The following is a 26245-nucleotide window of genomic DNA, read 5'->3' on the forward strand; positions in this document are numbered from 1 at the left end:
ATAGCAAAATGTGCGGATGATACTAAAATAGGTGGGAAAGCAGGCAGTGAAGAGGAGATAAAAATTTTACAGACGGATATAAATAGACTAGGAGATTGGGCCGAAATTTGGCAGATGGAGTTTAAGTGTGAGGGTATCCATTTGGCCGAAAAAAATAGAAAGGCAAATTATGATCTAAATGGGAAGCAGATTCAAAATGCGTCTGGGCAGAGGGATCTGGGTGTCTTTGTTCATGAATCGCAGAAAGTCGGTGTGCAGGTACAGCATGTAACTAAAAAGGCAAATGGAATGTTAGCGCTTATTGCAAAAGAAGTGTTGTTGCAATTGCACAGGGTGTTGGTCTGGAGTATCGTGTCCAGTTGTGGAACCCCTTATTTGAGGAAGGATGTGGTGGCAGTTCAGAGGAGGTTCACCAGGCTGATTCCAGGGATGAAAGAGTTGACGTATGAGGAGAGATTAAACCAGTGTTTTTCAAAGTGGGGGTCGCGACCCGCGGGTGGGTCGTGGGTGTTGCATAATGGGTCGCCAAAAATGATCCCCATCGATCGCATGATCTATTTTCCTGTTTTCTCTCAGGGTAAATGTATGCTGGCCTTAACTGAAAAGAAAAGCATGTACCTTCATAAAGCTAAATTTAACACCTAGCCAATACGCAAATACAATGTTTCATTTGGAATGGCTATGGGATCGACATTGGTATAACGTTACAAACAGGCCTGGCTCTGTTCTATTTATAGTGCGCGTGCATTTTGTATAAGGAGGTATGACAATGAGGATCTCTCAGGCGATGCCAGCATGAGGATTGTTGACGTGGAATAAAAGCTTAGTACTGCCTCGTACAATTCATTGAATGGCGGAGCAGGCTCGACGGGCTGTGGAGAGGTAGATTTAGGTATAAGACCTATATACCAGGTTAAAATAAATCCTAAGGGTTAACATGAAACTCACACAACAGGCTGAGCTGCCTCCTTCTGCCCCTAGTTTCTCTGTTCCCACTCCCCTCTCTATACCCGTAACACTGTAAACCCACCTAACCTGCACATCTTTGGACACTAAGGGGCAATTTAACATTGCAAATCCACCTAAACCTCCATATATTTGGACACTAAGGGCAATTTAGCATGGCCAATCCGCCTAACCTGCACATCTTTGAACTGTGGGAGGAAACCGGAGCACCCGGAGGAAACCCACGCACACACGGGGAGAACGTGCAAACTCCACACAGTCACCCAAGGTCGCAATTGAACCTGACGCAGCAGCGCTAACCACCGTGCCACCATTTATTCCAGATTTATTTAATGAATGCAATTCAAATATCCCAAACTGTCCTGGTTTTTTTTGCTTGTTTATTCGTTCTTGGGATGGGGGCGTCGGTGGCAGGCTTGTCACCCATTCCTAGCCGCCCTTGAGAAGGTGGTGGTGAACTGCTGGGGTCACTGTGGTGTAGGTACACCCTCGGTGCGGTTAGGGAGGGAGCTGCAGGATTTTGACACAGTGACAGTGAAGGAATGGCCAATATATTTCCGAGTCAGCATGGCGGGAAATGAAATAATTGGCGGGATTTTCCAGATCTTCTTGCACCCCATATCCTCTGTTTTCCCTATTCCTATGTTTTACATACTGTGCAAAGCTTATCACTAACAATTCCTTTCTTCCAACGGATTCCCCATGGACACTGGAATTTTGGCTGCCCTGGATCTGAGATTCTGGGTTGATTTTTTTCTTGGCTTGCAAATCAAAATTATCCTGAGAAAAGTGTAAAAGAAATTAAATCGCACCTTCATTACCAAGAGGTCAAAGAACGGAGAAACTTGCATTTATTTTGCCCCTGATCGCTCCACAGCGAATGATTTGCTTTTGGGAGGGTTTTAGATCATGATTTGGCTATTCTAAAATGAAAACAGAAAGTTCTGGAAACACTGCGCAGGTCTCGCCGCATGGGTGCAGAGAGAAACGTTTCGAGCCCTTCTGTCTACTCTGCTGCTGGGCAGAAGATAACAATCAAACAACCTGCTCAAGTGAAGTTGGTTGTGGGCTGAATGTTAGCCAGGACAAACTCCAGCTGCCCTTTTTCAATGGGATCATTGCCTGAGACGGCAGACGCGACCTCAGCTCGATGCCTGATCTGAACCACATCTGTCAGTGTTGAGCATGGGAGTGGGGCTTGGACCTGTGACCGTCTGAGTCCGACGCGAGAGTGCTATCCACTGAGTCTGAACCAATCGCTCATTTTTCTTCAGTGACTTTAGTTATGGGTGGTTTCAGCTCTGGCTAGTCACCAAAACCATGTTCAGAACGTCGGGTGCGGCTACCAATATTCTGGCCTGAAGTTATGGGCTCAGCTGAGGTTGGGAATTGAGCTGAAGGAGGGTGGAAAATACTGGTGCCAGTCGGATGCCTGCTTCCTGACCCTATTCCCAGCTTCAGCCATTTTTGCCAATGCAGGCGGGGGGGGGGGGGGGGGGGGGGCACGAGCTTGGAAGCCAATTAGACTCATTAAGGGCTTTGAATCACCCTGAAAGGAGGATGTTAGGGATTTCCCAGTTGGCCTCCATGTTCCTGCTGTGGATACTTTTCTGTTCTGGAATAAACCTTTGCTTTGCCTAGTCTGGCCTCCGTTGGAGTTATTTCACCCTCCCTTGTGTGGAATAATCTCAAAACATCCAGTGAACATCATATTGGAAAGAATCTGTAGAAGAGTTAAACACGGGTTTGTTGCATTGCGCATTACACATGCAGGATAGGCGCATGTGATGACTCTCAATGCCAAGAGCATGGAAAATGTTATTGACGGAATGCTATGTTATGTTCGAAGCAGAAAAATGTCAGTTAAAATGTCACGAATGGATTTTGCAAGATTACCTCGGGGGTTAGCGAGACAATTACCTCAAACATTTACCTGTGGTCAGACCGCCTCCTTCAGTCAGTAAGTGAGGTTGGGCATTGTCCAAGGGTGTACAAATTCTAACTGCTGTGTGGAGTCAAGCAGTTTAAACCAAGTGGCCTCTCATGGTTCCTCGTACATTAGCTGGCTGTATGTGCTCACAGAACATTCAAAGTCAAAATACCGGCACTTTTCTTCAATGTGAGTGTGCTTCCTGGTATATCCACAAGTATTCCTTGTTGCGTTTTTTTGCATCTGCAAGCATGTGCTGGTGCAACGGGAGGTGAATGCGAGTGAATTTTCCATTGAAACCTATGAAAGATGTTGAAGTTTCAGGTGAAACTGACTCTGAACGTTGACCACATTTCCCCTTGAAATTGATAAGGGCGACAACCACCTATATTGATATTGTATATGTTGTTGAAGTTGGTGGTGAATGTTGGTGACTTTTCTGGTGAAATTGGTGAATGTTGGTGAATTTTCTGATGAAATTGATGAATATCGGTGAATTTTATGGTGAATTTTGGTGAATGTAGACGAATTTCTGGTGAAATTGGTGAATGTTGGTGAATTTTCTGGTGAAATTGACGAATATTGATGGATTTTATGGTGAATGGGATGAATGTTTGGTGAAATTGGTGAATGGTGGTGAACGTTCTGGTGAAATTGGTGAATGTTAGTAGGCTTTCTGGTGAAATTGACGTATTTGCTGGTATATTTTGTTGGATGTTTATTTAAAAGAAATTTGGAGAGCTGTTTGACTTGATGCCTTGTTAGGGTTGGCGGACTATTCTGTGTCGCACTCAAATAGCTGCTGTGTGTCGACATCAATGCTTGATGTATGTTTTATGCCTTGGAGGATTGATGATCTGTTTCTGATCATGATACTGTTGTTGTACTGAGATGGTCCTTCTTATCTGTGGACTCAAGGGATGGTACTTGTTCTAATAACAATCTTTATTATTGTCACAAGTAGGCTTACATTAACACTGCAATGAAGTTACTGTGAAAATCTCCTAGTCGCCACACTCCGGCGCCTGTTCGGGTACACTGAGGGAGAATTCAGAATGTCCAATTCACCTAGCAAGCCCGCCTTTCGGGACATGTGGGAGGAAACCGGAGCACCCGGAGGAAACCCACAGGGAAAGCGTGCAGACTCCGCACAGACAAGCCAGGAATCGAACCCGGGTCCCTGCCGCTGTGAAGCAACAGTGCTAACCACTGTGCTACCGTGTTACTCGGAAGACTGTAGTCATGCTCTGATAGCGGCTCAACGCTTGTTTATTAGCGCTGCACCTAAACAGGCTACAGAGAAGGCATGTTGCTCCTGGGCATGATCCCAACATCGCTCTCTCTTCTCGCTTTCTCTCTCACATAAGTCCAACACAAGACTGACTGATGTCAGCGATATATCATCATCTATGTGGGGCTGGTTTAGCACACTGAGCCAAATCGCTGGATTTTAAAACAGACCAATGCAGGCCAGCAACAGGGTTCAATTCCTGTACCAGCCTCCCCGAACAGGCGCCGGAATGTGGCGACTAGGGGCTTTTCACAGTAACTTCATTGAAGCCTACTTGTGACAATAAGCGATTTTCATTTTTTTTTCATTTTTCATATCATGCATTGGCATATCCCATCTGTTAACCCATTATATTACATCTCCTTCCAAAGTATACTATCCAATTTCTGACAACCCGTATTCTGGTGTTTTCTGGTGAGGGAGCTGGTCGCCATTGGCCGTTGGCGGGTTCTACTGGGCCCAACGACATCTACAACATTTGTCCTGGCATGCCCGTCCCACCAAGGGACAACCCACCATTGTGTGCTGTCTTTGGTGCGGGCAGAAGAACCCGCCAGTGGGTTAACTATTTATGTTGCATTTCTGCAACTTTCTCTTTACAACTGCAGGTTCTATCCAACCCCAAATCCTGTTCTCCGTTCCTCTCCAACTCAGAGCCCTGAGGGATTCAGTCTCCCACAGTACTCTTGACTCTCAGCAACGAAGTCTTGGAGATATGTGGGGTTTCTTCTTTGTCTTGGAGCACATCACAATCATCATCATTATCATCCTCAGAATGGGACACCAATTTAGTAGCAATGCCGCGAAGCAGAGCTTCAGGTTTAAGATGTGTTATGGGCGAGGCCTTTTCAGAACCCCAAAATGTATCATGGTGTTCAATCAACCTCTCCCTTTAATGGATTTGTTGCTTTTCCGAGCACACGGCTTTTTCCCTAAGTGTGATATTACAATTATGGACACGTGAGTTTTTAAACACAAAACACTGTTTATTCCATGAACTCAAATTAACATATTTTTAAATCTGAGGTACACTCTCTTTATTGTCTCCCATCAGATCACCTTTACCTTTACCACTTGAGTATTTCTCATGTCTCCAGTTTCTATCCCTCACCGGCTGAAACTAATGTCGGAAACCAATCTTTGATTCATGAACTAATTCATAATCATCTGCCATTTCTGCTGCTAATCTCGCAGTTTTAACCCTCTGTTCTTCCACATGAGTTCTCACTACATCAGGGATTGAATTTTTAATCTCCTCCAAAAGTATAATTTCTCTGAGAGCTTCATACATTTGGTCTATATTCAAAGCCCTTATCCACCTATCAAAATTACTCTGTTTGAGCCTTTCAAACTCCATGTATGTTTGCCCAAATTCGTTCCTTAAATTTCTAAACTTTGTCTGTAAGCTTCAGGCACTAGCTCATATGCACTTAAGATGGATTTCTTCACCTCCTCATACGTTCCAGATACCTCCTCCGGGTGTGATGCAAACACTTCACTTGCTCTACCTACCAACTTTGTTTGAATCAGTAACACCCCCATGTCCTGTGGCCATTTCATTTGTTTAGCTACCTTCTCAAATGAACTGAAAAAGGTTTCCACTTCCTTCTCGTCAAACCTTGGCAATGCTTGGACATATTTGAATAGATCCTCACCAAGACTTCGACTATGACGCTCTTTCTCACTATCCTCATCATTATCATCCAACTGTACATTTCCCTTTACGTCTTCCAATTTTGACTGATTGTCATGTTTCATGGCCATTTTCTGAAGTTCAAACTCCCTCTCTTTTTCTTTTTCCCTGATCTGTACCTCCCTTTCTTTTTCTTTTTGTTCTGCCAGGGCTATTCTTTCTTTTCTCCTTTCTTCTCTCTCCTTTTCTTTTTCCTATCTCTCTATTTCTCTTTCTTTTTCCTCTCTCTCTCTCTTTCTCTTTCTTTTTCCTCTCTCTCACTCTCGTATGCAAGCCGCTTTAATTCTTTTTTATGTTCCATTTGTTTAATTTGCAACTGAATTTTTTGCCTTTTCCAATGAGTCAAACTCTATCTCAGGCAACTTTAAATGCTTAACCACCGCCATAATTACCTCATCTTTTTGCATTTTGTCAGGTAATGTTAACTGCAATGTTCTTGCCAAATCTAACAGTCTGCTTTTCGTTTCTGTCCGTAAAGTACTACGTGTGACATTCTCCACCCCCAAAAACTTCTGAGCCTCTGAAAGAGCAATTGTTCACAACACTCTCCCCACTTAAACTAAAATACCACACCGGAAAAGCAACAATCCTTCACTGTCTTTAAGTTCACAAAAGCCAATCCAATAGATAGACTTTTATCCCCCTCGAGCCCCCATTTGTTAAGGGTGAGGCCTTTTCAGAACCCCAAAATGTATCATGGAGTTCAACCAACCTCTCCCTTTAATGGATTTGTTGCTTTTCCTAGCAACGGCTTTTTCCTTAGCTGTGATATTACAATTATGGACACGTGGGTTTTTAAACACAAAACACTGTTTATTCCATGAACTCAACTTAACATCTTAAATAAACATTGGATCTTTTAACACTCCTTACTTCAAAGATAACTCAGAAAATATTGCAACAGTAAATATTTCCTCAAAATGTTCTTCAAACTTCCAAGAGACTTAACACCTTTAAACAAAATCACATCAGGTTAAAGGCTTTACTATTATGAGTTTAAATCACCCAAATGATCCAGAGATAGTCTTTCATGGCAGAGATCCAGCTCACTGCAAACACAGACACTCCCAAGCTCTTTTCAAACTGCAAAACTAAATTGCAAATCTAAACTGCAAAATTGCTGACCTAACCTCAGCTCCACCCACTCTCTGACATCACTGTATTCTTAAAGGTACATTGTTTAAACATCCATGTCTTAAAGGTATTCTCACATGACACCTCCCCCCAAGAAAAAAAAACCCATCAACTTCAAGATGGTTTCATTTTTCACTTTTGCACCATCCACTAAGAAATGTACACAGTAAATATACCTGTTCATTTAAAAAAAAAAACAACACATGCAAACAGGTATAATAATATAGTCCATTTTTCTTTGTTCTTCTTCCTCCAACCGAAATCCTTCTCAATTGACAGTCTCTTTGAACAAAGTCTCTGCACGCTCCATCCATTCCTCTACTCCTCAGCATTTCTCTTCAGAATCAGATAATTTAGTTCAATCTGACCACAGAGCCCCTTGCAATTCTCCAATACAGGGGCATTGGTTACCACAGCTCTCAGGCAGTCAAATGCCTGTTGTAAGTCCACTGTCCATTGAAATTTTTTACATTTCTTCAGCAATTCCATCAGTGGAGTAATCACGCCATAAAACCTTTTGCACAGCTGTTCGATCAAATTCATTCATGTTAAGAAATCGCATTATTTCCCTTCATCTTGAGGATAACGGAAACTCCGCAAGGAAAGTGATTTGGGCTTCTCCAAATTCACTTTCGGCTAGGTTCATCAACAAGCCCGCTGCCTGAAGTCGATCGAAGAACTCCATATGATGTTTAAAATGTTCTTTCCATGTCTGGAAGTTGGAAATAAAAGCAGATTGTCCCAATTTCTCAATGCAATCCCTCAAATGTGGGATAGGATAAGAGTCCGTTCTTGTAATTGCATTCACCTTTCGATAGTCCACACACAACCGTTGGGTACCGTCTGGTTCAGGTACCATCACTATGGGTGAGCTCTATGGGCTGCAACCCACTTCAATTATGCCATTCTTCAGCATACTCTCAATCTCTCTGTTAACCTGTGCCAATTTTAAAGGATTAAGTCTATATGGATGTTGTTTGACAGGAACAACATTTCCCCCATCTACATCATGTATGGCCATTTTAGTACTTCCCAATTTACCTCTACAAACTTGTCCATGTGATATCAATAACTCTTTCAGGTCAGTTTGTTTTTTCTCTGGAAGGTAACTTAACAATTCATCCCAATTTTTAAGAACATCCTCATTTTCCAATTTAATTTGAGGTATGTCAAATTCACAGTCATCTGGGTTTGGTTCGTCACTTGAGTTGGAATCATTAAAACCTCCTTTTTCTCTCCTTCCCTTTCAAAGTACCTTTTAAGCATATTCACATGACACACTCGGTGAGTCTTCCTTCTATCTGGTGTTTTTACAACATAATTCACCTCACTTAATTTCCTTTCTATCTGATACGGTCCACAAAACCTAGCTTTTAAAGGCTCCCCTACCACTGGTAACAACACTAAAACTTTATCCCCACTGGCAAAACTACGAACTTTGGATTTCTTGTCCGCTACCCGTTTCATCACATTTTGTGCAACTTTCAAATGTTGTCTAGCCAATTCACCTGCTCTATTTAATCGTTCCCTAAAATTTGACACATAATCCAATAGTGTAATTTCCGATTTCTAACCCACCAATTTTTCCTTAATCAATTTAAGTGGTCCTCTTATCTCATGACCAAAAATGAGTTCAAAAGGACTAAATTTGGTAGACTCATTAGGTGCATCCCTAATTGCAAACAATACGAATGGGATTCCTTTATCCTAATCCTCTGGATAATCTTGACAATACGCCCTCAACATTGTCTTTAATATCTGATGCCACCTTTCTAACGCTCCCTGCGATTCTGGATGGTACGCAGTTGATTTAAATTGTTTTATTCCTAAGCTATCCATAACTTCTTTGAATAACTTTGAAGTAAAATTTGTTCCTTGATCCGATTGAATTTCTGTAGGTAGTCCATATCTAGTAAAGTATTTAAGTAACTCCTCCTCAATCCTTTTAGCTGTAATATTACGTACTGGAATGGCCTCTGGAAACCTAGTAGACACATCCATTAGAGTCAAAAGATATTGATTCCCACTTATTGTTTTAGGAAGCGGTCCTACACAATCGATTAGGACCCTTGTAAAAGGTTCCTCAAATCCTGGAATGGGTATTAAGGGCGCTGGTTTATCACTGCTTGAGGTTTCCCTATCACTTGACATGTGTGACATGATTGACAAAATTTAACTACATCTTTATGTAGTCCAGGCCAATAAAAATGTTTCTGGATGAACTTCTGCCCACTTTTCATCCGCCTGCATATGTACAGGTCTCCATTTTCTCATCAAGACATCATTTTTATGGTAATAACACTCTGGTATACTCTCAGATTCCTCTTCCGTATATGCTTTCTGATATATCCGTTTTATTTCTACATCTTTCGGTTGTAACTCCGCCAATTTTCCTGAACTAAAAATATCCACCTCATCCTCCACCTTTTCTTGTTCTTTTTCCACCATCTGATCAAAAATCGTTTCTGATAATTGCACTTCAACTTCATTTTCACTCTTTGATTTCTCCTCTTGTCTTAACCTGTGACTTTGTGACCTTGTTGCTACACAATCCGGAAAAATCCCACGATATTTGTCCTTCAACCCTTCTGTTGACTGATTTTCCACTGGCTTATCAACCACAGTAGGCATCACTCCCACCTGCGATCCAGCTATATCATTACCCAAGATAAACTGTATTCCTGGACAAGATAGTCTATCTATTACTCTTACTACCACTTCACCACTCTTCACTGGACTTTCCAACCTTACCTTATATAATGGAACGCTACTCCTCTCACCCTGAATTCCACATATCGCCACCTTTTCTGGCAACATTCTCCCCAAACTACATAATTCCTCATCTCTTACCATTAACGATTGACTAGCCCCTGTATCTCTTTAAATTGTGACTTCTTTACCTGCTCCTCCTGATACCCATGAGTAAACGTTACCCACACAAGTAAATTCTTTAAAGACATCTGGCACCTTCTTAACAATTACTTCTTGAACAGCTGTACAATCGTTTGCACCTCCATCGCTTCCCTTGGGCTTTCCTTTACCACTCTAACAAACCCGTCTTATCCCGGTTTTCCACATCAGCCTTCCCAGTGCTTTTCTACAACCACCAACACTGTGACTTTACATGGCCTAGTTTATGGTTTTTGTGGCAATGCTGACAGGCTTTGGGATTTAGGTTTTATTTCAGGGCGTTTCCGATGTATTTTGGTGTTTTTGTCGACAAGTCTGGATATTTACATTAAACATTTGTCTTGTGTTTTGTTGGATTGCTGCTATTTCATCAGATTGCAGTGTGGGTGGCTGCTGTGTGTGTGTGTGGCAGGGGTGGGGACAGTATTAGGATATGTCTTAGTGTGTTTTAAAGGATGGCTGGTATATATTGATATGTCGTGTCTTGGGGGGAGATTCTCTGGCCTCCCCGCGGTGTGTTTCTCTGCGGCGGGAGAGGGGATCGTCCAATCCCGCTGCTGTCAATGGGATTTTCCATTGAATTCATCCCACGTCGTCGGGAAACCCGCAGCGAGGCCATGCCATCGGCAGGACGTACGATCCCGTTGGCATGAATAGTTGGAAAATGTTAAAGTCATTAGAACAAGGATGGAGGTCATTCAGTTTAACATAGAACATACAGTGCAGAAGGAGGCCATTCGGCCCATCGAGTCTGCACCGACCCACTTAAGCCCTCACTTCCACCCTATCCCCGTAACCCAACAACCCCTCCTAACCTTTTTGGTCACTAAGGGAAACTTATCATGGCCAATCCACCTAACCTGCACGTCTTTGGACTGTGGGAGGAAACTGGAGCACCCGGAGTAAACCCACGCAGGCACGGGGAGAACATGCAGACTCCACATGGACAGTGATCCAGTGGGGAATCGAACCTGGGACCCTGGCGCTGTGAAGCAACAGTGTTATCCACTTGTGCTACCGTGCTGCCCGTGGTTTGTTGAGTTTATGCTGGCTCTCTGAAGAACCACCCAGTCAATCCCATTCTGCACTCTTTTCCCACAGCCCTGAAAGCTTATTTCCCTCAAACACCCATCCAATTGGTGTTGCTGAGATGGATGGTGGGTTTGCTGTTGTACTTTGGTGGGTGTAATTTTCCCAGCATACATGGGAGGACTGCCGTTCTCTTGCTCAAAGTAGTACATCCGAATCTTTCACATCCACCTGAGTGGTCGGGCGGGACCTTGAACAGCTCATCTACAAGAAGGCACTTTTGACAGTGCAGCACCCCCTCAGTACTGCCATGGCAGTGTGAGCCTACATCTTGTTCTCAAATGTCTGGAGCGAGGCTTGAATCCGCAGAGTACCGACCCAAACCATTCGAGAAGATACTGATTCACGGTATACAAAGTGCGCACCTCTTTTTTAAGGTGATCCCCATCCCAGTCGGAACTTGGAATGAATTCACCGAAGTAGCTGCCACTGTTTGAGTTAGCAGCCTGTCCCGGAGTCTGGGAAATGATGCGGCAACAACAGCAAAATATTGCGAATGCTGGAATTCTCAAATAAAAGCAAATAAAAAAGATGCTCAGAATACTCAGCAGGTCAGGCATTATCGGTGGAGAGAGAAACAGAGTTAGTGGCTGGGACTTTCCATAAGACCATAAGACATAGGAGCAGAATTAGGCCACTCGGCCCATCGAGCCTGCTCCACCATTCAATCATGGCTGATATTTTCTCCTCCCCATTCTCCTGCCTTCTCCCCATAATCCCTGATCCCCTTATTAATCAAGAACCTATCCATCTCTGTCTTAAAGACACTCAGTGATTTGGCCTCCACCGCCTTCTGCAGCAAAGAGTTCCACAGATTCACCACCCTCTGGCTGAAGAAATTCCTCCTCATCTCTGTTTTAAAGGATCGTCCTTTCAGTCTGGGATTCTGTCCTCTGCTTCTAGTTTTTCCTGCAAGTGGAAACATCCTCTCCACATCCACTCCATCCAGGCCTCGCAGCATCCTGTAAGTTTCAATTAGATCCCCCCTCATACTTCTAAACTCCAAAGAGTACACACCCAGAGTCCTCAAATGTTCCTCTTACGACAAGCTCTTCATTCCAGGGATCATTCTTGTGAACCTCCTCTGGACCCTTTCCAAGGTCAACACATCCTTCCTTAGATACGGGGCCCAAAACTGCTCACAATACTCCAAATGGGGTCTGACCAGAGCCTTATACAGCCTCCGAAGTACATCCCTGCTCTTGTATTCTGGCTCTCCCGAGGTGGGTTTTCCAGAGGTTGAAGCAGCTGGCAGGACCATCCTGTCCCACTGATCCACAAAAGCGCTTGCTGGGAATTTTCTACTGGTCCCACCGGAATCTACAGGGCCACAAAACCCCAGCCACCTTGATAACTGAAAAAGCTTAATCAAATCACCCTGTAGTTTACACTTGCCTTAAGTACAGAGACCCCAGTTTGTGTAACTCAAAGATGCTTTAAACTGGGAAGTGCAGATAAATCCCATTTCTGTTCAACTATAAATGAGGCAAGCCTCCATTTGCTGCTTGGATTTGCACCATGAAATGAGGAGAGGAGTGAAGCCAGATAGCTCCCACTCCCCAGTGTCTCTTTATAATGGGGAATGCCCCCCAGAGGCTCGAATTCCTCACTTGTACTGTCACTGGAGTGGAACTGAATGAGGTAATGGGGGCGGATTCCAACTCAAAGCCCACCAGGCAGCAGTTTTAAAGCAGAATGCACACTTAACATCAGAATGACGGAAAGGCACTAATAATAGTCCAGATCTTCTCCTTGTCAGGATTCGTGCCAATTCAAAGAATGAGTCAGGAATCCCAATCTGCTAGATTTTCTCCTTGCACAAAACATATTTCAGCAAGATGTTCAAGGCAAGGTTACTTGTTTTGATGGTGCAGTTATTGGAGGGGCAGTCACTTTGCTCTCACAAGATCGCTGGGCAATCTCGGAGAGTTCAGTTGGCAGCCCAGTGTTGACTTGAGACGTGCGGGTGGAGAAGGCTCCCAGTATCGTGACTGGCACAGCTAATTGCAGCCGGGTGCACTGGCAGCGGTGTGGCACAGTCCAGCCATGGTCTCATTAAGCAGTGGAGCAGGTTCAAAGGGCTGAATTTATTCACTCAGCCACTGGAGGAGGGAGACTCTGGCACCATTTATGGCCAATCCCATTCGCCCTCTCGAAGGTGGTGGCGGTAACTTTCTGGAACTGCTGCTGTCCGTGTGCTGGAGGCCCACATACCCTGATCTTTCTGTGGTAATTTTGGTGCAGCTTTATGAGGCCGGGGCAGTTAAGGGTTGTGAATGTGGCATCGTCACATGTAGGCCAGACCGGGTAAGGAAGGCAGATTTCCTTCATTGAAGGACACTAGTGAACCAGGTGGGTTTCTATGACAATCTGATAATTACATGTTCATCAATACAGATTTTTAAAAAACTTAATTAACAAGAACTTAAATTCTGCAGCTGCAATGAATACGAACTCATTAGTTGAGTCGTAACCATAATGCTGCCATATCCCTTTATGGCCTATTCCTATTGTTCACTATTTCTAAGTGAATTCAATAGACCTTTGTGCTATCTTGAGCAAACAACAACATGGCCTAAATGCCGTACTGGTTCATTAATCATAGAATCAACAGTGCAGAAGGAGGCTATTCAACCCATTGAGTCTGCACCAGCCCTTGGAAAAAGCACTCCACTTAAGCCCACATCTCCACTCTATCCCTGTAACCCAGTAACCCCACCTAACCTTTTTGGACACTAAGGGAAATTTAGCATGGACAATCCACCTACCCGCACATCTTTGGATTGTGGGAGGAAACCGGAGCACCCGGAGGAAACCCACGCAGACACGGAGAGAACGTGCAGACTCCGCACAGACAGTGATCCAAACCGGAAGCGCTCCGACGATATTCCTAGTCGAGTTGCGTTGTTGGGACAAGCTGTGCAATGATGTCTAAAATAAGCAGTGGGGAATAGTTTGGAACTTTGGAGCAAAGATTGTGAGTGTAAAAGCCACACCCCATTGAATGGGAGCCAGTCATTCTCTGAAGACTTACCCTTGTCCTTGTCCCTCTTCACCCTTGGGTCTGTTTGTCTCCTGCAGGATGTCCCACAAAGCCAGTGTGTGGTGCTTCTACCCAGGTTGGAGCTTCTGGAATGTTCTCTGGCATTTCGCTGTTTTCTCAAGCTGTCTCAATTCCACAGGTAAGCGCAGCTCCTTCCCAGCAATACCAAGGGGAGATATCACTTCAGTTTTGATTGCTTCACAGCTGATGTGGCGTTTCTGATTTATTAAACAGATTACCTGTGGTTTTTCTTTAATTAAACACCATTTTTTTGTTTATTTTCAACGTTTAAATTTAATAGGCTACAAACTGTTGCTGGTGATATGAGTGGGTGAATTCTTAAAGCATGATATTACACTGTGATTGTTACATTGAGCTGTTAGTTTCAGGTGAACAGATTCCTGTAGTGTCGCTCACAGGGAGTCATGACAAGTACAGTCTGCTTGCTAAGCAGGGTTAGAGTCTGGGGGAGGGTGCATAATTGGATTGGGGGCCCACAAGTGTGATTCAATTTCACTTTAGATTGGACACTTTATCCGTATTTTTTAATGTCTCTGATGTAAATTCCCATGTCAACATTTGAAAGAAGATGTTGGAGTTAAGCAGTTAGAAGTAGAAAAAAAATCATAGAATCCCTACAGTGCAGATCGAGGCCATTTGGCCCATCGAGTCTGCACTAACCCTCTGAAAAACACCCCACCCAGACATATTTCCCCCCACCCTATCTCCGCAACCCCAACCCAACCTTTGGACACGTAGGGGCAATTTATCATGGCCAATCCACCTAACCTGCACATCTTTGGACTGTGGGAGATGGCTGGGGCACCGGGAGGAAACCCACGCACACACGGGGAGAAAGTGCAACCTCCACGCAGACAGTCATCCCAGGTCGGAATCGAGCCCAGGTCCCTGGCAGTGCGAGGGAGAAGTTCTAAATACTGTGCCACCGTCTCCACTAATGGGGTAACCAGAACTAGGAAAACAAGATAGTCACCGAGGCCGGAATTCTCCGGCAGTTCGCTGGCGGCCGGATTCTCTGCTCCTGCCGGCAGTGTATCCCCACTCACCGGCTTCCCGGTGGCTTCAATGGGAATTCCCATTGGCAGCGGTGGGAGCAGATTATCCCGCCACCAGTGAACTGCACTGTGCCTCCCACTGCTGAGAAACCTGCGGCGGGGAGGCTTTGCGTCTCAAGCATCCAAATAGGGGATTCAAAACAACCTCTTCACCCAGAGAGTGGTGGGAATGTGGAACTCGCTACCACAGGGAGTGCTTGAGATGAATAGTCTAGATGCATTTGAAGGGAAGCTGGGTGCAAAAGGAATAGAAGGTTATGCTAATAGGATGAGATAAGAAGTGGGGGGGCGGGGGGGGGGGGGGGGGGGAGGCGGGGGGAAAGGCTCAGAGTATAAACACAGGAATAGACCTGTCAATGGACCCTGCCAATATAAACTTGCCAGGTAGTAATTATACCCTCCCAGCAGTGGTGGTGCTGCAGTTCCTTCACTGGTGATGTGATGCTGCTCATCAATTCATACATTGTAAACATGGGCATATGAATTTATAATGGGAAATGTTGACAGAAAGCAAGTGCAGATAATCTTTAACATATGAATAAACTTACCATTAATTAGCACTTTGTAGAGAAATTTGGGAAGTATGAAAGTAGAGCTGGTTGGAGTCCAGCTATATGGACTCAGGAGTAACTGTTACAGTGCCACCACTGTTGAGAAAGTGTAAGTACAGGGTGACAAGTTTACATAGCCAACTTCCATTAGACATATGGGATGTAAGAATTTTCAAAGGGGAAATCTGGCGTAAAATTGTGAGACAGGAAGACTGTGCAGACCGCTGCTTTTTTGATAATTTATAGATGGGTTATGATCTATATTAAAATAATGAATTAAGCAGGACCAGAAAACTTAATAACAAGCACTGATATTGTCAGCAGCAGGTTTTAAGATTAATGTGTTAATTGAAATGGTTGCCGTATGTTTTATTATTTACAGTATGCTCTGATTTTCTCTTAATCTAATTTCTAGTTTGTTCCATTCCACTTGTCCTTTTTCTGTGCTACCAATTTATTCCAGTCCCTATCTCTTGCCAAGCTTGCTTGCATTAATGGAACTAAACACAGCATCAGGAACTAACATATTTGCATGATTTTAAACCACTTAACTAATCTGAAAAGCAAGAGGTTACATATATTCTGAATCAGTCCCCCATCCTAACTAGAATGTCACGACGAGAGCATCTTGGCCCATATTCCTCTCACGTTTCTTCTGATCCAAAGCTGCGGGGCAGTGGGCACTATCTCATGTGGCATCAGCTCACAAAGAGCAGGAAGGTACTGTCAGCAACCACCTTTCTGGGCTGGGCCTTGTACTCTCTTAAAAAGCCATGAATAGCAGTGCTACAATTGGTCTGCCTGCTTCTGGGTTTTCGAAGTGGATGGGTGTGGCATACTGGGCCAAGAACAGTAAATGGCTCCGACTGAGAAATAGTCTGTCCAGGTTTATTGTTTTTGTCTTGCGTGTGAAAGAGAGCAGCAGGCTGGAGGACTGCGGCTCATGTGGAGCCAACCCTCAAAACAAGTCCATGGATGGAATTTTCCGGCTGCACCATGGAGGGACACACCGGGGGTGGGGTGGGGGGTGGGGGGGGTGGTGGGGGGGGTGGGGGGGGGGGGAGATGCGGTGGCCATTGACCATCGGTGGGACCGAAAGATCCTGGCAGTGGGCAGGGCCATGTCTTCAGTAGATGAGTCTACGTCGACACTTCAAAAGAGCACTCTCCCCATATCCACTCCCCCGTACAGCCTGCCCAATCCTCGTAACCCCGTAACCCAACCTGCACACCCCTGTACATTAAGGGGCAATTTATCATGGCTAATCCACCTAACCCACACATCTTTGGACGATGGGAGGAAACCAGAGCACCTGGAAGAAACTCACACAAACATGGGGAGAATATGCAAACTCCACACAGACAGTCGCCCAAGGCCGGAATTGAACCCGGTTTCCTGATGCTGCGAGGCAGCAGTGATAACCACTGTTCGAGTGTGCCACTCCAGAGGTTAAGGATGGGCGGGACCATGGTGTGAGTTGAAAACAAGGATGAAAACCTTCAAATTAAGGCATTGTTTCATTGGAGATCAGTATAGATCATTGATGGGTGATGGACAAATGGAACTTGAAAAGAGTTAAGGCATGGGCAGCAAAGCTTTGGGAGATATGAGGTCAGACCAGGAGTGCGTTGGAATAGTCAGGCCTAGTGGTAACGTTGAAGACCTTGGATTTTGATGGAGAAAAATATAGCTTGTTTGTATCATCCCTCTGCGTACTATTAGGGTAAAGGCATGAACCCACTGCAATTAATGGGTTAAAGTAGTGAACAGAAGACTGTCTCTTGAATGAATTTTAAGATATGTGGCTAGGCCTAGCACACAACCAGTATATTGAAGAATTGGGCCCCTTGCAAAATTTATATTTGTGTTTGTTTTCTCAAAATGGCAGCGATTATTTTTAGGTTTGAGGAAGGTTCCTGGTTGTCCTGTGTCTAGAGGTGGAACTAGAGTAGACACTCATGTTGAGGTATAAGATTCAGCTTGATGAAGTCAAATAGCCTGTCGGCACTTTAGCTCGCACATGGAGAATGACCCCATTGGATGAGATATTATTTACATCAACATGGGCAGCACGGTAGCACAAGTGGATAGCACTGTGGCTTCACAGCGCCAGGGACCCAGGCTTGATTCCCCGCTGGGTCACTGTGCGGAGTCTGCACGTTCTCCCCGTGTCTGCGTGGGTTTCCTCCGGGTGCTCCGGTTTCCACCCACAGTCCAAAGATGTGCGGGTTAGGTGGAGTGGCCATGATAAATTGCCCTTAATGACCAAAAAAAGGTTACGAGGGGTTATTGGGTTATGGGGATAGAGTGGAAGTGAGGGCTTAAGTGGGTCGGTGCAGACTCGATGTGCCGAATGGCCTCCTTCTGCACTGTATGTTCTATGAAGGATGGAGTCTGACTCTCAAACCCACTTCAAGGAGTTAAACCTAAATGTCACAAAGAGATGTGGATAAATATTAGGTTAGGAATTGGATGGTGGATTATAGGGATAGATGCAAGGCTGAAGTGATCCAAGTACTTCACAAGGTTGAATACTTCCTGTGCTCCAAGCGACAATGGTAAAGAGGGTGTCATTGAAAGGGACAAGGCAGGGTTGAATAATGTTAGTGGAGGGATGTATTTTGGAAGTTTTGCTTGATTACCTGCAATGGATAGTTCAACACAGATTACAGCCATGAGCTGAAATGGTTTGGATCCAGTCTATGAGATGGTGTCATATGGTCAATGAAAGAAGGAAGATTTAAAGACCAAATATCCTTTGCCTGTTCCAAATTATTGTTAGGAATTGTTGAATATTGCTGCCATAGTGTGGAAATGAGGAATATCAGTGACGGTTCCTCACTGATGGGGGAAACCTGCAGTTAACTCTGACATCGTAAGTAGGTGATACTTGTGATGAAATGTGTTTTCAGGTGTCTGAAATATTGAGTTCTTTATAATTCTGAATGGATAGCTGGAAGTATTGTTCAAATGAGGGGAATGCTAATGGTGCTAATTCCATGGATATTATTGGCACCACTTTTAATGTTGGGCAGGAGTAACACCATGAAGGTTTAATCATGTTAGGTAAAAATGACAATGTGTCATTGAGGATGTTTTGGTCACATTGTGACAAGCAGGTGGTGATAACGTTGGATGTTAATGACAGAGTTTGATGCTGTCGAATAGTGCTGATGACATTGGGTATTATTTACAGTTATGTGTTAGAAATAGTTATATGACAATGCTCTGTACTGTTGATAACGATGGCAGTTTTCCATACAGTTGACAATGATGGCCATTGTTAATTGTTACTGCAAATTCTGCCTCATGCTCTGTATTGTTGACTGTTCTGTATAATTAATAGTGTTGCAGATTGCTGGCAGTAGATAGCGTTACATATAATTGGCAGCATTGTTTTACCATTCATATCATTAAGTATATTTCACATTGTTATAAAATGTGGAAATTGCAATTTATAACATGGTATTATCGATTATTATTGGCTATTGCTAGTTGTGTTATATACTGAAGATGGCATTGAGTATAATTCTTAGTGTTATGCTCAATTCATTCTTGGGTTGTGGGTAGTGTTGACAGGGGCAATGTCTAGATTGTCTGGGAAGATGGCAATATGTCTTCTTATTGACACATTACAGCCCTTAAGCAAATAGCATGCCCATGGGGGTATTATAAATTCTCAGACCCAGCAAAGACAGACTTATGTCCAGAATGGAATGACATTTGAAATTGAGAGCGTTCCCATGGAACTATGGCAGCTGTCCTGGTTGGGGGTAGAGGTAAAGGGGTTGGGTGTTGTGGTGGAACAGTAGCATGCCTGCAGTGTTACGTATTATTAGTAGTGTTGGTCCAGTTGAGGTTAATATGTATTGGTGTTGCTAGTACTTGGTGCTACATTTTGGACAGTCTTATGCATTTCTGACTTTGACCAAAACATCTAAACGTTGTTGATTGTGCTCGTCTACACGTGAAGGTGGAAGGAATGGCTTGGATTCAGATAGCACCTTAAATGTAGCAGAGGTTTCCCTGAGACACATGGCAGGAGGGTCGTCAGACAACATTTGACATTGAGTTGAAGAAAGAGGTATTAGGAGGTGGTCAGAAGATTGGACAAGGAGGTAGGTTTTAAGGCTGTCAGGAAATAAGTGCCTGAGAGGGGTAAAGAGAAGAGTAAGGAATGGGGAACAGAAGTGATGGGGCTCAGATTTGAAGAAGACATTTATAATGCTTGGTGTATTGCTACGCTCTGTTAACCACTGACTGTGACAAGCATGTAACGATTGTTACCAAAACCCACAACATATTCAAATGCCTGTGCATCTGCTGAATGATGTACGCAGCGCTGACTATTCTGCTTCTTTTGCCTTGCTGCTGCCTGAAACTGTAATTCCTCCTCATCTTGATATCTTCACAGCATTGATGTGTTGTTTCTGCTACAGTACTGGACCCATTACCCTTTTTCAGACAGTGCACTTGTTCCTGGTTCTTAGACAGTTTAAATCCCAATGAATACTACTGAGCTGAGAGGCCCTTGAAGTGCACAGAGCAGCGAGATACTAGAATTAGTTGGCGGATTAGGCTAGGCTAAGTTATGGACATGTGCATACAGTGCTTCCACTCTAAATTACAAGTTAGTGATACTTGTCGGAAGGTTCCCCAATAAGGATGTGGAATGAGGAGTGCTTCATCTTAGGACAGCATGGCCCAAGGTCAACTTCATAAAAGGGGCTGGATAATAATAATAATTTTTTATTGCCACAAGTAAGAAGTTACTGTGAAAAGCCCCTACTCGCCACATTCCGGCGGCTGTTCGGGGAGGCCGGTAACGGAATTGAACCCGCGCTGCTGGCCTTGTTCTGCATTACAAACCAGCTGTCTAGCCCAATGAGCTAAACCGACCCTGGTGATTAGATCCCTGGTGAGAGGCTGCAGCCTAATCTGCCCCCCCTGCCTCCAGGCCAGGGAGTTCCTGCAAGCAGGGGCTCCATCAAACGCATCACCATGCTGCAAACCCATTGGAATTAAACATTCCAACACTTAAACGTATTCTCAGAATTGGAGGAGTGCAGGTATCTCCGAGGATTGTCGGATTGGAGTAACCTTTTTAAAAAAAAAATCATTTTTACAGGATGTGGGCTTTGCTGGCTAGGCCAGCATTTGTCGCTCGCCCCTACTTGCCCACGAGAAGGTGCTATTAGGGAGGGGGTGCCAGGATTTTGACCCAGTGACAGTGAAGGAACAGTGATATATTCCCAAGCCAGGATGGTGGGTGACTTGGAGGAGAACTTCCAGGCGGGGGGTTCCCGTGCATCTGTTGTCCTTGTCCTTCTAGATGACAATGGTTGTGGGTTTGAAAGATGTTCCCAAGGAGCCTTGGTGAGTTCCTCCAATGCATCTCATAGATGGTGCACACATTACAGAGATCGTGATGGGTCAGGACCTGGAGGGATTGAAGACAATGGTGAGGATTTCAAGATCAAAATATTGACATAGCAGGAGCTGGCATAGATCAAAGACTACAGGAGTGTTGGGTAAATGGGACTTGGTGATGGGTATAAGTGCATGGATGATTCAAAATAATGAGGTGTCATGCCAGGGGGGCGTTCTCACTACTCTCTACACATACCAGAATCATACAGTGCTGTAACGGTAAAGGATGGGTTCACGGTCGATGTTCATAGAAAATAGATTTCCCTCTCTAAGTAAGGACAAGGTTGGGTTCAGCTTTGATACGAGTTGATAGGGTGGATAGAGAGATAACCTATTTCCTCCAGAACATGGGGGCATAACATTGAAATAAAGCCAGATCATTCAGGAGTGATGTCAGGGGTTACCTTTCCACAAAAAGGTTAGTGAACATCTAGTACTTCTCCCGCCCCCCCACCCCCCCAAAAAAAGTCACTAATGCTGGAGGTCAGTTGCAAATTTCAAAACTGAGATGGATGGGTTTTTGTGAGTTAAGGGTATTAACGGGGTGGATGGAGTATAGATACAGATTGGCCATGATGTAGCTGAATGGCAGAACAGACTCAAGGGGCTGAATGGCCTCCGGCTGTTCCCATATTCCTATGATACTGTCTGTGGTAAGGGGCCTGCTGTCAATCGCTGGCCAGTCTGTGGTGTGAAGCTTATTGAATTGGTTTGAATGCTGGATAACTGCAGACATTAGCCTAATGCCAGTTGACACTTGCAGGAAGGGAATTGTCAATGATTTAGGGGTGTGGGATGTCTGAGTGAAGCTCTGTCCAGAGGGTCCAGACTGTAGTTGGTGACATATCCAGTGTTGTGTTCTTGTGAATTGGTACCAAGCAATTGACTGCATGCCTGGAACTAAATCTTGGCAGCCTTCCTTCTCCTGATCTTGCTGGGACTCTGCCCAATACATGTCGATGCGAGTTTTCTGAGGTCAAGTTGACAATTATAATTTGTGTTCCATTTTCTTTTCCTTCCGTTGGGATTCAGCAGTGTTGGGCTGCTCAGAATGCACAGAAACTCTAACCAGTCACTCCGGACAGTTCACGTCCCCATGCTTCCCCAAGGAGTATATTTCTGATTTAAATTGTCACTGGACCATCCGAGCCCCTCCTGGATTTATCATACAGTTGACCTTTCACGAGTTTGAGTTAGAGGAAGCCCAAAGATGTCTGTACGACGTTGTGGCAATAAGCACTGGGGCCGAGTTGATAGAATTTTGCGGTGTTACAGCTAAGGGCCTCACGTTGAACTCGACGGGGAGTGAAATGATTGTCACATTCAAGACTGACTTTAGCATCCAAAAGAAGGGCTTCAAAGCCAGCTACACACAAGGTAAGTGATGAAGGAAACGGCTTAAAACTTACGAATATGTGGCTTTTGAAAATGTTTCTACTAAAACGAATGCTGTATTTCAAAGAAAGAAGCAGTTGCATTTATATAGCGCCTTTCACAAATTTAGGATGTCCTATATACTTTCCAGATGATGTAGCAGCTCTGACGTGTGGTTGATGTAATGTAGGAAATACGGCAGTTAATTTATGCACAGCAAGCTCCCACAAATTGCAATGTGACAATGACAGATAATCTGCTTTATTGCATTCTGTAACTGTCTCCCAGGTTTCCATTAGGATAGGCAGTGGCCTTGCGATATTGTCACTGGACTAGCAGAGAGCCAGAGTCCCCCGGTTCGAACATCCGCCATGGCAGATGGTAAAATATGAATTCAATAAAGAAATTCAGAATTAAAGATGACCACGAAGCCATTGTCGATTGTCGTAAAAACCCATCTGGTTCACTAATCCCTTTAGGGAAGGAAATCTGCCGTCCTTACCTGGTCTGGCCAACATGTGACTCCAGACCCACAGCAATGTGGTTGATTCTTAAATGCCCTCAGGGATGGGCAATCAAAGTCGACTCAGCCAATGACGCCCAAATCACATGAACAAATAAAATAAAACTCCATGATTAGATTCCAGTCTGTAACTGACTCCCAGAAATCCACCATTCTCCATATAAACCACCCAAACTCGATTAGATTCCAGTCTGTAACTGACTCCCAGAAATCCACCATTCTCCATATAAACCACCCGAACTCGATTAGATTCCAGTCTGTAACTGACTCCCAGAAATCCACCATTCTCCATATAAACCACCCGAACTCGATTAGATTCCAGTCTGTAACTGACTCCCAGAAATCCACCATTCTCCATATAAACCACCCGAACTCGATTAGATTCCAGTCTGTAACTGACTCCCAGAAATCCACCATTCTCCATATAAACCACCCGTACTCGATTAGATTCCAGTCTGTAACTGACTCCCAGAAATCTACCATTCTCCATAGAAACCACCCGAACTCGATTAGATTCCAGTCTGTAACTGACTCCCAGAAATCCACCATTCTCCATATAAACCACCCGAACTCGATTAGATTCCAGTCTGTAACTTACTCACAGAAATCCACCATTCTCCATATAAACCACCCGAACGCGATTAGATTCCAGTCTGTAACTGACTCCCAGAAATCCACCATTCTCCATATAAACCACCCGAACTCGATTAGATTCCAGTCTGTAACTTACTCCCAGAAATCCACCATTCTCCATATACATCACCCGAACGCGATAAGATTCCAGTCTGTAACTGACTCCCAGAAATCCACCATTCTCCATATAAACCACCCGAACTCGATTAGATTCCAGTCTGTAACTGACTCCCAGGTATCCATTATTCTATATATAAACCACCCAAACTCGATTAGATTCCAGTCTGTAACTGACTCCCAGGTACCCATTATTCTATATATAACCCACCTGAACTCGATTAGATTCCAGTCTGTAACTCACTCCCCGGTATCCATTATTCTACATATAAACCACATGAACTCGATTAGATTCCAGTCTGTAACTCACTCCCCGGTATCCATTATTCTACATATAAACCACCTGAACTCGATTAGATTCCAGTCTGTAACTGACTCCCAGGTATCCATTATTCTATATATAAACCACCCAAACTCGATTAGATTCCAGTCTGTAACTGACTCCCAGGTACCCATTATTCTATACATAACCCACCTGAACTCGATTAGATTCCAGTCTGTAACTCACTCCCAGGAATCCATTATTCTATATGTAAACCACCCGAACTCGATTAGATTCCAGTCTGTAACTCACTCCCCGGTATCCATTATTCTACATATAACCCACCTGAACTCGATTAGATTCCAGTCTGGAACTCACTTCCAGGAATCCATTATTCTATATATAAACCACCCGAACTCGATTAGATTCCAGTCTGTAACTCGCTCCCCGGTATCCATTATTCTACATATAAACTACCTGAACTCGATTAGATTCCAGTCTGTAACTGACCCTCGGGTATCCATTATTCTGTATATAAACCACCTGAACTTGATTAGATTCCAGTCTGTAACTCACTCTCAGGTATCCATTATTCTGTATATAAACCACCTGAACTCGATTAGATTCCAGTCTGTAACTCACTCTCAGGTATCCATTATTCTAGATATAAACCACCTGAACTCGATTAGATTCCAGTCTGGAACTCACTCCCAGGAATCCATTATTCTATATATAAACCACCCGAACTCGATTAGATTCCAGTCTGTAACTCGCTCCCCGGTATCCATTATTCTACATATAAACTACCTGAACTCGATTAGATTCCAGTCTGTAACTGACCCTCGGGTATCCATTATTCTGTATATAAACCACCTGAACTTGATTAGATTCCAGTCTGTAACTCACTCTCAGGTATCCATTATTCTGTATATAAACCACCTGAACTTGATTAGATTCCAGTCTGTAATTCACTCTCAGGTATCCATTATTCTGTATATAAAACACCTGAACTCGATTAGATTCCAGTCTGTAACTCACACTCAGGTATCCATTATTCTGTATATAAACCACCTGAACTTGATTAGATTCCAGTCTGTAACACACACTCAGGTATCCATTATTCTGTATATAAACCACCTGAACTTGATTAGATTCCAGTCTGTAACTCACTCTCAGGTATCCATTATTCTGTATATAAACCACCTGAACTCGATTAGATTCCGGTCTGCAACTCACTCCCAGGTATCCATTATTTGTTTTAAACCACCTGAACTCGATTAGATTCCAGTCTGTAACTCACTCTCAGGTATCCATTATTCTGTATATAAACCACCCAAACTCGATTAGATTCCAGTCTGTAACTCACTCCCATGTATCCATTATTCTGTATATAAACCACCTGAACTCGATTAGATTCCAGTCTGTAACTCACTCTCAGGTATCCCTTATTCTGTATATAAACCACCCAAAGTCGATTAGATTCCTGTCTGTAACTCACTCCCAGGTATCCATTATTCTGTATATAAACCACCCAAAGTCGATTAGATTCCAGTCTGTAACTCACTCTCAGGTATCCATTATTCTGTATATAAACCACCCAAACTCGATTAGATTCCTGTCTGTAACTCACTCTCAGGTATCCATTATTCTGTATATAAACCACCTGAACTCAATTGGATTCCAGTTTGTAACTCACTCCCAGGTATCCATTATTCTGCATATAAACCACCCAAACTCGATTAGATTCCAGTCTGTAACTCACTCTCAGGTATCCATTATTCTATATATAAACCACCTGAACTCGATTAGATTCCAGTCTGTAACTTACTCCCAGGTATCCATTATTCTATATATAAACCACCTGAACTCGATTAAATTCCAGTCTGTAACTCACTCTCAGGTATCCATTATTCTGTATATGAACCACCCGAACTCAATTAGCTTCCAGTCTGTAACTCACTCCCAGGTATCCATTATTCTGTATATAAACCACCTGAACTCGATTAGATTCCGGTCTGTAACTCACTCCCAGGTATCCATTATTCTGTATATAAACACCTGAACTCGATTAGATTCCAGTCTGTAACTCACTCCCAGGTATCCATTATTTGATATAAACCACCTGAACTCGATTAGATTCCAGTCTGTAACTCACTCGCAGGTATCCATTATTCTGTATATAAACCACCCGAACTCGATTAGATTCCAGTCTGTAACTCACTC

General features: G+C 43.8%; 1 protein-coding gene across 10 annotated transcripts in view; it reads left to right on the forward strand.

The window, feature by feature from the left end:
• adgrg6 (adhesion G protein-coupled receptor G6) overlaps positions 1-26245 on the forward strand; it is a 201813-nt gene that overhangs the window by 19985 nt on the left and 155583 nt on the right. For 8 of the 10 annotated variants that reach the window (XM_072513806.1, XM_072513837.1, XM_072513822.1 and 5 more), the window contains 2 exons: positions 14095-14195; positions 22146-22490. In XM_072513806.1, the coding sequence (XP_072369907.1) occupies positions 14096-14195; positions 22146-22490 (445 nt within the window). In that variant the 5' untranslated portion in view covers position 14095. The remainder of the gene's footprint in view (positions 1-14094; positions 14196-22145; positions 22491-26245) is intronic. The other 2 variants (XM_072513830.1, XM_072513882.1) reach the window with 2 other exon arrangements.

This window comes from Scyliorhinus torazame, chromosome 1 (assembly GCF_047496885.1).
Source record: "Scyliorhinus torazame isolate Kashiwa2021f chromosome 1, sScyTor2.1, whole genome shotgun sequence".
Classification (NCBI taxonomy): domain Eukaryota; kingdom Metazoa; phylum Chordata; class Chondrichthyes; order Carcharhiniformes; family Scyliorhinidae; genus Scyliorhinus; species Scyliorhinus torazame.